This window comes from Schistocerca americana, chromosome 2 (genome assembly GCF_021461395.2).
Source record: "Schistocerca americana isolate TAMUIC-IGC-003095 chromosome 2, iqSchAmer2.1, whole genome shotgun sequence".
Lineage (NCBI taxonomy): Eukaryota > Metazoa > Arthropoda > Insecta > Orthoptera > Acrididae > Schistocerca > Schistocerca americana.
The window spans coordinates 229382460-229394638 of NC_060120.1; the positions used below are offsets into that span (position 1 = coordinate 229382460).

At 43.3% G+C, this 12179-nt stretch overlaps 1 protein-coding gene across 1 annotated transcript in view; it reads left to right on the forward strand.

Annotated features, from left to right (window-relative positions):
- The first annotated feature begins 502 nt into the window (after positions 1–502).
- LOC124593912 (extracellular serine/threonine protein CG31145-like) overlaps positions 503–12179 on the forward strand; it is a 324714-nt gene continuing 313037 nt past the window's right edge. The window contains exon 1 of the mRNA XM_047132262.1: positions 503–688. Within this exon, the coding sequence (XP_046988218.1) occupies positions 503–688 (186 nt within the window). The remainder of the gene's footprint in view (positions 689–12179) is intronic.

Below are 12179 nucleotides of genomic sequence, written 5' to 3' on the forward strand. Positions count from 1 at the left end.
CGCATCTGCTCGACGACACTTCTTGAATACTGGGACTACCTTTGCTCTTTTCCAATCATTTGGAACCTTCCGTTCCTCTAGAGACTTGCGGTACACGGCTGTTAGAAGGGGGGAAATTTCTTTCGCGTACTCTGTATAGAATCGAATTGGTATCCCGTCAGGTCCAGTGGACTTTCCTCTGTTGAGTGATTTCAGATGCTTTTCTATTCCTTGGACAGATATTTCGATGTCAGCCATTTTTTCGTTTGTGCGAGGATTTAGAGAAGGAACTGCAGTGCGGTCTTCCTCTGTGAAAAAGCTTTGGAAAATGGTGTTTAGTATTTCAGCTTTATGCGTGTCATCCTCTGTTTCAATGCCATTCATTCTTAAACCGGTCCCTACTTCTCTTTTTCGCGTTTATTACCATGTGCTTGTGGTGGTGGGGGCCTGTTTCGATAACCTGTCGGTATGCGACTACTCGTGACGTGACGGTACGGTAGAGACGGCCTCCATGCTGCGTAAAATGAGTCAGCCACTGTGTGGATTTGACGCGCTGCGCGGCGCCGTGTTTACATTTCGCCGTAATAATGCAGGCGGAAGCGGCGCCGGCAGCGGGGATTCACTGCCGGCAGGTGGCGCGGAGACGGCGCGTTCATTACCGGCAGTCGCGGCGCCTACCGTAATTACTCCGTCCAGGGAGCACGCTGGGGTCAGCAAACACCTCTGGCCGCAACTTGGGCCCCTATTCAGCCCCTGGGCCGAGATCCGGCTTAGGAGGACTTTGGCGCAGACGCGCCACGGCGCTGGTCCGTACAGTAGGCGTTTTATGCCTGCTACTGCGTGGTGCACATCGAAGCGCTGCAATATTCACGTACAACTCTGTATTCTCGACCATTTTTGGAAGACAGTAGCAGGGGTTTGACACACTCTGAGGATTAAATAATCACACTGTAACCTTGTTGGACGTATTATTCATAGGAACTGACATTGTTACTGCTAATTTCTTTTATTCTGACAGGAGCCACAGTAGTGGTAGTTTTTAATGATACTGCTTCGATTTCTTTGTAATATTTTTTATTTTATTGTTATAGATCCAAATTTCGGCATTAGGCCATGTTAAACGACAAAAACTGCAATAAATAATAAAATTATCACAAAAGCAAGAATAGTGTACAAATACCAAGATTCTTCACCTTATTTATATGTCAAAAAATATCAGACTGGTGTGAAATACAAGCACTTGTCGAGCAAGCAAATCTGCTCATATAGGCCGTATCTGTCATTAGTAGCCGGCTGGAGTGGCCGAGCGGTTCTAGGCGCTACAGTCTGGAGCTGCGCGACCGCTACGGTCTCAGGTTCGAATCCTGCCTCGGGCATGGATGTATGTGATGTCCTTAGGTTAGTTAGCTTTAAGTAGTTCTACGCCCTAGGGGACTGATGACCTCAGAAGTTAAGTCCCAAAGTGCTCAGAGCCATTTGAACCACTTTTTTGTCATTAGTAAAGGTGAGAACATCCCCAAAACGCCTAAATACACTGAAGCGCCAAAGAAACTGGTATAGGCATGCGTATTCAAATACAGAGATATGTAAACAGGAAGAATACGACGCTGCCGTCGGCAACGCCTATATAAGACGACAAGTTCAAATGGCTCTGAGCACTATGCGACTTAACTTCTCAGGTCATCAGTCGCCTAAAACTTAGAACTAATTAAACCTAACTAACCTAAGGACATCACACACATCCATGCCCGAGGCAGGATTCGAACCTGCGACCGGAGCGGTCGCTCGGTTCCAGACTGGAGCGCCTAGAACCGCACGGCCACTCCGGCCGGCAAGACGACAAGTGTCTGGTGCAGTTGTTAGATCGGTTACTACTGCTGCAATGGCACGTTATCAAAATTTAAGTGAGTTTCAACGTGGTGTGACAGTCGGCGCACGACCGATGGGACAAAGCGTCTCCGAGGTAGCGTTGAAGTGGGGACTGTCCAGTACGACCAGTTTCAAGAGTGTACCGTGAGTATCAGGAATCCGTAAAATATCAAACCTCCAACATGGCTGCTGCAGGAGAAAGATCCTGCAAGAACGGGACCAACGACGACTGAACAGAATCGTTCACCGTGACACAAGTGCAACCTTTCTGCAAATTGCAACAGATTTCAGTGCTGGGCCATCAACAAGTGTCGGCGTGCAAACGATTCAACGAAAGATCGTCGATATGGGCTTTCGGAGCCGAAGGCCCACTCATGTACCCTTGACGACTGCACGACACGAAGCTTTACGCCTCGCCTGGGCCCATCAACACCGACATTGGACTGTTGATGACTGGAAACATGTTGCCTGATCAGACGAATTTCGTTTCAAATTTGATTGAGCGGATGGACGTGTACGGGTATGGAGACATCCTCATGAATACGTGGATCCTGCATGTCAGCAGGGGACTGTTCAAGCTGGTGGAGGCACTGTAATGGTGTGGGACGTGTACAGTTGGAGTAATACGGGACCCTTGATACTCCTAGATACGACTCTGACAGGTGACACGTACGAAAGCATCCTGTCTGATCAGCTGCAGCCATTCAAGTCCATTGTGCATTCCGACGGACTTGGACAATTCCAGCAGGACAATGCGACATCCCACACATCCAGAATTGCTAGGGTGGCCATTTAATTATCATTTCATTCTAGCAAATCTGCATGGTCATCAACAGTAACTGTTCTTTCGGGAACAGATACTACCGTCATATATAGTTAAAAGATTTGTGATGGATGAGGAAGGGGGGAGGGGGGAGGAGGGGGGATTGTAATGATGAAGGTGGTATATGGAGAGGAGAGGTATACAGTTTGAGGTTGCGTGATGTTTTAGACAGATAAACTAAACTCTGCCCTAACAGGCCATGAAGGCCCAATGATAAAGGAAAAAGTCTGCAAGAGCTATTCTGAAACTAAGGCCTGACAGTTCGTGAAATGGAAACGACAGTGAAAATCCGATGAAGCTTTGAACAGATGTGTTGGGCAGTGTAGCTACTATGCCTGCCAATCGCGTCACGTTGCTGTTTTCAGTTCTGAGCCGACGGTGAGCACGAAAGATGCTTAGAGCAATAGTGTCTCCCGCCAAGTATGGGTGTCTGTTGAGAGGTTTCGCCTGATTTCAGGCAACCCCACACAACGTACCTGTCATGCGTTTCCCTCTTCACGACAATTCTTGGCCGCACACTACAGGGGCAATGAGATCGCCCCTTCAGTGTTTTCGATGGGAAGTGTTTGATCACCTGCCACAGAGCCTGACTTGGCTCCCTCTGACGGTCATCTCTGCTCACATGAATCGCTGAGTATGATGACAACATTGTGGCACAAACTGCACACCAGTGTTAAGAAGTGGCGGAAAACAAAGGCGGCTGTCTTTTATGGCGAGTGTTGATATAACGCTACCACAAATGTGTAATTTGGAGCGACGACTGTGTAGCGAAGTAGCTGGAAGGTATTATTTTCTCTATGGTTTCCATTTCGCGACCGATCGGACCTAATTATCCGAACAGCACTCGTAAAATGTACATTACGTGAATTTATTGAAAAATGGGGAAATACACATATAAATGTACCTTTCCATTGTCCTTAGAAATGCTGAACCACGTTTTTGTAGAAGGACATGGACTTTGCCATCGGTGTGTCCATACGAAAAACATCAATGTATTGATGTTACTTCTAGTGACGTTTCTTGACATATTTTCCTTTGGAACTGCAGCATCTTTTGGAAATCATACGGATTACTTCAACTAAGAGACAGAACTATATAATATAACTTGTCTAACTAGTTCAACAGGTAGGACCAGTTTCTCTTGTAATGTGAATGAAAAGAACTTACAGTGTCTGATAGTAATCAATCACTACAGAGAAGATAATTCTCGATGTCAGGACGCGGTGAAGCTGTTGTTACTCCAGTTTCGTCCATTTAGCGTCTGTTGTAAGTCAAACATTACTCACGCGGCCTGAAGCTCCGCGATTACTACCTCTGAGCTAAATTATGCCAATGAGATAACCGGATTGGTACTAAAATGTTACTGAATGGTAACCAAAGAGATTCCTGATGATCCTTGAATGGTTGTCAGCAAAGTGATACTGCTGGTGAGTTATGGCGCTGGCAACTGCTCTTGACCCGAGGTTCAAGTTATCACATTTTTTTACATGTCGCAGCTAAAAGTAAAGTGGCCGCTTTTTTGAATGGATTCGTCAAGAATACCGATAATGCTGCTCAGCTATCAGAATCGTCAGGCGAGGCGTCGTTGTCAGATAAAAAAGAATATTTCTGTAAATACATCAACATTTAGCGCACAGGAAAATGAAACTGAAACATGTATCTTCCACAAAAACGGACAGTGAAGTTAGTATATATATATATATATATATATATATATATATATATATATATCGATTAACAGTTCCTCCGATTACACAAAACTCAACTGCAATGTGGAATAATATGAATGGTATGTTTCCGAGATTGTACACATGCGTTACCGTATATTTACCCACCGTGACGACGTCAGTTCAGAACGAACGACTGTTATCTAAAGCGAAATCGTTTACTGGAAAAGCGGCATTTGGAACTGTTGTTTTTAAATTCCGTTCTGAATAAATAAATATTGATTTTGATAACTGTTCCCAGCAGCGATACACTGTTATAAAACTTCTTTCTTTATTAACTTCAGTTCTCTGAGTGTCTGATATTGTGCTTTAATTAATAAAAATGCTTACATATTTTGTGACCTCTGTTAGCGAAAAAGTCCTCGTTCAGTATTTTACACAAACTGCATTATTTATACTAAAATAATACCAAGTACTACAACATCCCGTACACGAACTTCTGCAATTTAAAAAAAAGGTCGATGTTTCGATACAGCGATGTTTTTAAGTCAATGTTTTATCAACAACGATGTGTTTCCATATAACATTGATGCATCGGAATATCGGTGGTATCGCAGACGACGTTTGTATCCTTAAGTTTCCTTTTGCCAATCAGCATACTACTGATTAATGAAATGTTATCATTAACATACTGCCAGTTGCGTGGTTTGTAATGATTTTCGACTTTGGATTCACAGATTCGAGACACTGCGGCTCTACGTCTTTAGTGTATGGTTGCAGCTTGAGAATTTTCTTCATTTATTCAAACACTTGAGATGGTGTTTCAAGGAACACACAATATCCTTTCACCTCTCCTTAAGTTTAATTAGTTACCTTCACATATCTATGTGAGAAAATTTTAAACTTTTGGAAACATTTCAGATTCACTGAATTAATAATACTGGCGCATTGAAACAGTGTCATGAATGTGCAAACGTTGTGCCTACTTCCTTCTCTAACGTGGCGCTTGAAATGACAGCTACTGTATACTTTTCGATGCACTCAAGTGCCAAAGGAACTGGTATAGGCATGCGTATTCAAATACAGAGATTTGTAAATAGGTAGAATACACTGTTGGCAATGAGGGATGGGACACAGCATCTCCGAGGTAGCTATGAAGTACGACCATTTCATGAGTGCACCGCGAATATCAGGAATCCGGTAAAACATCAAATCTCTGACGTCGTTGCGGCCGGAAAAAGACTTTGCATGAACGGGACCGACGATCACTGAAGAGAATCGTGTCAACGTGAAGAAATTGCTGCAGATTTCAGTGCTGAGCCATCAAAAAGTTTCAGCATGCGAACCATTCAACGAATTATCATCGATATGGGCTTTCGGAGCCGAAGGCCCACTCGTGTACCCTTGATGACTGCACGACACAAAGCTTTATGAAATGATAATTAAATCAAGACTCTAAGCTGTCGACATCAACGGGGACAGTTGGAAATGTGTGCCCCTAGTCGAACCCGGGATCTCCTGCTTACATGGCAGACGGTCTATCCATCTGAGTCACCGAGGGCTCATAGGGTAGTGCGACTACAGGAATTTCTCCCTTGCACGCTCCCCGTGAGACCCACATTCCCAACTTAATGTCCTCACACTACATTCGTAGTGCCCCTGCCCATTACACTCATTACTTGCGGCAGATACTCTTACCGAGTCCCGTAAGAGTTCGGGCAATGCGTGTGCATCCAGCACAGAAGATGAAGGTTAATGGCCGGATATGTCCAAAAGAACAGATACCATCTTCTTGTATTATTTGAACTTAAGTCCTCCAAAGCTCTTTTAAATTCTGATTCTAAAACCGTGTCCCCTATCTCTTCTAAATCGACTCTTCAGACAAATCTTTCTCCTCATAGAGGCTCCCGGTGTATTCTTTCCACCTATTCGGTCTCTCCCCTGCATTTAAGAGTGGAATTACCGTTGCACTCTTAATGTTATCACCCTTGTTTTTAATGTCACCGAAGGTTGTTTTGACTTTCCTGTATGCTGAGTCAGTTCTACCAACATTCATTTCTTTTTCGATTTCTTCACATTTTTCATGCGGCCATTTCGTCTTAGCTTCCTCGCACTTCCTATTTATTTCATTCCTCAGCGACATGTACATCTGTATTCTTGAGTCTCCCGGAAAACTTTTTATGTACTTCCTCCTTTCATCGATCAATTGAAGTATTTCTTCTGCTGTCAATGGTTTGCACCCGTGGTCTTGGGGTAGTGATTTCGATTCATAATCCAAACGTCTTCGATACCTGGTTCGAATCCCGCTGCTCCTTAAATTTTGATTAAGGTATAAGAAGTCACCCTCATTATGCCAACGGCTTTGTCAAAGACAAGGATTTCAGGTCAGACGAGTACAGGGTAAAATCAACCGCAGCAGGAAAGGGTACACTTTCTCTCTCTCTTCATGTTCAGCTTGCGACGTCGGCATGTATACCTGAACTATCGTTGTCGGATTTGGTTTGCTGTCGATTCTGATAAGAATAACCCTATCACTGAATTGTTCACAGTAACACACTCTCTGCCATACCTTCCTATTCATAACGAATCCTGCTCCCGTTATACAATTTTCTGCTGCCGTTGCTATTACCCTATACTGATCTGGCCAGAAATCTTTCTTTCCACTTCACTTCGCTGACCCCTACTATATCTAGATTGAGCCTTTGCATTTCCCTTTCCAGATTTTCTAGTTTCCCTACCATGTTCGAGCTTCTGACATTCCACCCCCAGACTCATAGAACGTTATCCTTTCGTTGATTATTCAATCTTTTTCTCGTGGTAATCTCTCTCTTGGCAGTCCCCTCCCGCAAATCTGAATGGGGGACTAATCCGGAATTTTTTGCTAAAGGAGAGATCACCATGACACTTCTTTAATTACAGGCCACATGTCCTGTGGACACACTTTATGTGTCTTCAATGCCGTGCCGGCATCCTCATGCCGTTGATCTTTGTTGATTCTTCTGCCTTCAGGGGCAGTTCCCCACCCCTAGGACAAGAGAATGCTCTGAACCTCTGTCAGCTCCTCCGCTCTCGTTGACAAGACCGTTGGCAGAATGAGGATGACTTCTTAAGCCGGAAGTCTTCGGGAACCAATGCTGATTATTAATCAAAATTTAAGCATCTCCGGGATTCGAACCTAAATCCTTGGCAGTCTGAGTCTCCGCTCACACCTTCCAAACGTATATCTAAATTTTTGTGTTCTTCGTGTGCTTCTCGCGAAGCCAGCAATATCGACCAGCGCCGTTACAATTTTCTGTAAATACAAATTGTTCTGCTGATTGCCTGAATAGTAGCGACTGACTATGTACCACTCTTTCACACAAAATCATTCTTCTTATACACTTTCAAATCGTCTTTGGCAAAAGATTTACACATTGTCTCCGGTACAAACCGTTAATCCCACTCCAACACTCTTTCAACGTACAAGAGGAGATGTTTCTCTTCACTGAACAAACAATATTTTCACTCTTAGCACGCAAATTACGTAAATTACACGGCTTCAAAATTTAACACACAAACCCACGTGAGGAAACAAAAATAACGTGATTCTTAAATTTAATATACATAACGTTACTGTTAGATACGCGTGAAAGAACTAAAGATACGAAGAAAAAGTCCGCCTTGTACCAGATCAGATCTATATGTACGATGGCCAATTTGTGGTGCGTGGCGGAGATTACTAAAAAAAATGGCTCTGAGCACTATGGGACTTAACATCTTAGGTCATCAGTCCCCTAGAACTTAGAACTACTTAAACCTAACTAACCTAAGGACAGCACACAACACCCAGCCATCACGAGGCAGAGAAAATCCCTGACTCCGCCGGGAATCGAACCCGGGAACCCGGGCGTGGGAAGCGAGAACGCTACCGCACGACCACGAGATGCGGGCCGGAGATTACTGCTGGTACTATTATCACAAGGAGAGAAGCTTCTTCATGGCAGGAATTCTACACTGAATTGCTCTTCCTTCTTCCCCCTTTCTCGCGAGAGTTAAAGAAAACTTTTCCAATTACGGCTACTTAGCTATGTCGCCGCTCTTAGCCAGCACTGTCTTAGGACTTTTTTCCCTCTCAAGATTCCAGAACAATAGTACAGCTCCTGGCACGATATCCTTAGATTATTACAAAATTATCTTCATAAACTCACATTGACAAATAATGCATCCATGTGAGAGGATTTACGTGCATCGCCTGTATGCAAGCTGCAAGGATAAATCATTCCAGCATCTGCAGGTTATAAAGGGTCTGGAATTTCAGGCACCTACCTGTTATCATACTATTCGTGCTAACTGCAGCGAACATAGCTGGTGTCAAAGACTTCATGGCACATCGAGAGTGGTGGTTAGCTATCCTTAACCACGACTGCCAATCACTACTTGCAACTCTCACAGATTGATCAGAGGTGAGTCGCAGGTGCTCAAGATTCATTCAGTAGCGTTCGAAATGAGCTTAATAAATCTGGTGTCACTGGCCCCATGGATTGGGTAACGGGGTGGCAGGAAATGAAGGGAACACACGAGTATAATCATGGAGAGACGACGTTAATCGAGGAATCGCGTCACAGTTCAGGCACTGACTAGAAGTAGAGGCTGTTGTAAACAGAGCAAATGCCGTAGTATGCGCGAGCATGCTCAACAAGAAATGAGAGACTTATTATTCTAAGATACCTCTCTGAGGTGTTTTGATGACATTAGAACAGCACATGACGGAAAGGTATCAAATGGAGTATATTTGATTACGTTTATGAGCGGACTTCGAAAGTACGTCACACATTAAAAGCCATGGTGAAACCTTCAGCCATCATTTACTTTGCACAGTTCGCTACTAGTTTCGGTCAGTGGCCATTATCAAGCTTGGTCGAAAACGAATAAATCAAGCCATTAGAGATTACACAGTTTGCGGGGAAATACGAGGTTAAATAGTATATCACTTACTGGGATAACCGGAAGGGAAGTTATACCATAATTTGAACAAAAGTAATTTGCTCTTTTAAGCCCACCACATTACGTAAAACTTTTCCAGCGTTAATAACTGTGTTCGATAATTTTCGTCAAGAAGCAAGTCCATATCGACAGCTAGTAACACATTGGCAGATGTAACTAGGCCAAACAGCCAAGGATACAATCAAAGACAATGCAGTGTGACAGAGAAAACTATAGTGCATGCTAGTAACTGCAGTATCAATTGGCTAAGAGGTACATTACAAGCTTTGGTTCCAAGTAAACACTGTATGCAAGTGAAATACTAAATGTCTTTTTCCTTCTCTAGATAGTCGCACAGATGACAAAATGGTAGATATCGAAATAGATGACAGAGGGATAGAAAAACAATTAAAATCGCTCAAAAGAGGAAAGGCCGCGGGACCTGATGGGATACCAATTCGATTTTACACAGAGTACGCGAAGGAACTTGCCCCCCTTCTTGCAACGGTGTACCGAAGGTCTCTAGAAGAGCGTAGCGTTCCAAAAGATTGGAAAAGGACACGGGTCATCCCCGTTTTCAAGAAGGGACGTCGAACAGATGTGCAGAACTATAGACCTATATCTCTAACGTCGATCAGTTGCAGAATTTTGTAACACGTATTATGTTCGAGTATAATGACTTTTCTGAAGACTAGAAATCTACTTTGTAGGAATCAGCATGGGTTTCGAAAAAGACGATCGTGTGAAACCCATCTCGCACTATTCGTCCACGAGACTCAGAGGGCCATAGACACGGGTTCACAGGTAGATGCCGTGTTTCTTGACTTCCGCAAGGTGTTCGATACAGTTCCCCACAGTCTTTTAATGAACAAAGTAAGAGCATATGGACTATCAGACCAATTGTGTGATTGGATTGAAGAGTTCCTAGCTAACAGAACGCAGCATGTCATTCTCAGTGGAGAGAAGTCTTCCGAAGTAAGAGTGATTTCAGGTGTGTATCAGGGGAGTGTCGTAGGGCCGTTGCTATTCACAATATACATAAATGACCTTGTGGATGACATCGGAAGTTCACTAAGGCTTTTTGCGGATGATGCTGCAGTATATCGAGAGGTTGTAACAATGGAAAATTGTACTGAAATGCAGGAGGATGTAGACAAGTTTAATGTGCTGCGAATACATAGAAAGAAAGATCCTTTATCATTTAGCTACAATATAGCAGGTCAGCAACTGGAAGCAGTTAATTCCATAAATTATCTGGGAGTAGGGATTAGGAGTGATTTAAAATGGAATGATCATATAAAGTTGATCGTCGGTAAAGCAGATGCCAGACTGAGATTCATTGGAAGAATCCTAAGGAAATTCAGTCCGAAAACAAAGGAAGTAGGTTACAGTACACTTGTTCGCCCACTGCTTGATTACTGCTTACCGGTGTGGGATCCGTACCAGATAGGGTTAATAGAAGAGATAGAGAAGATCCAACGGAGAAAAAAAAGAAGTTTCTTGCGTTTGTGACTGTGCATGTGCATTTTTAAGTAGTAGACTTTTTTGGCGAATGTGAGTGTAGAACACACTACAGAGAAAGCAGGAGGAAACAATGCTAATTTTTTTCCCCTAAAGACGGGCTTGGAAGCAAGGGGGACGATCAGCTGATAGAACGATGGGGATAAGCAGTAGAGTCCACCTACAGCTTAAATAGTGACATACATGACATAATTTTATACAGATTAGCGACTGGTCGGAATAAAGGGGGGAGGGATATCAAATGGAGTATGTTTAACTATATGTACGATGGGATTTCAAAAGTAAGTCACACAATGCTATGACAGGCCAAGTTAACTTACACTGAATGCTGCACTACCCTTCAAAGGGATACAGATACATGAGACTATTTTTCAACATAATCGCCATGTCTCTGTAAACAACAGTCGGAACGTTCTTCCAATCGTTCAATTCCTCAACGACAGAAATTCTCTCACTGGACACAGAGCCATTCGTGAACGGCTGTGTGAACGTTCTGATGGTGACAAAATCTGCGACTGCCTGTGGTCGATATTTATGTCTATCCTCCCCCATCAGCATCACCAACATTTTTGCGGCCTGGATCAAATTTTGGCACCGTTTCATTTCGGCGTAACGCGACATTATGTTTGGTCTTTATACCGCCAGAGTTTCACCGTGAATCTGCGTGCAATTTAGTCGTTTTATCCGAAAATCGTACTGTCCCGCGTACTTCGACTTTGAAGTTCGTTTCCAGTTTCACTCCCGCACTGTTATCGGTACCAGAGCAGAAACCTGTCTGCAGAACACGCAGAAAATGTAGTCTTTTCTGACAATACGCCACTCCTGTTGCACAATGGTCTTAGTTTGGGAAGACATGTTTGACATGTGTTGAGAGATGACGTAAATGCACTTGAAAATGGGTCCAAAGGTGAAACTGCAATAGTGTACGTAAGATACCGTGCTCTCATATGAAGTCTCTTTGGCGCCCGTGACCAGAATCTACTCATTCTCAGTAATGTGCGGTACTCTAGACAAATTATGCTATAATTGTAAGATTAATAGGGGCTACTCAGTGAGTGACACCTAAGATAACGGAATGTTGGGAAATATGTTGCCACTGGATTGTAAGAGAGAGAGGACGAAGGTGAACAAAGAAATAAGCATACGAAAGATTTGAGAAAATGAATGTTATAATGTCTGAAAAAATATTGATTACAGGAAGGGTAGTCTCCCATGGACAGTACAGTCATCCACACAAATAATGCACAAGTTCACAAATCACTTATTCGCCCGTTAATATCCATAACGACAGAACTACAGCAACAAAATGTTTGCAATGCATTTTACGAGAGAGAGAGATTAAAAAAGAGGAAAAGATG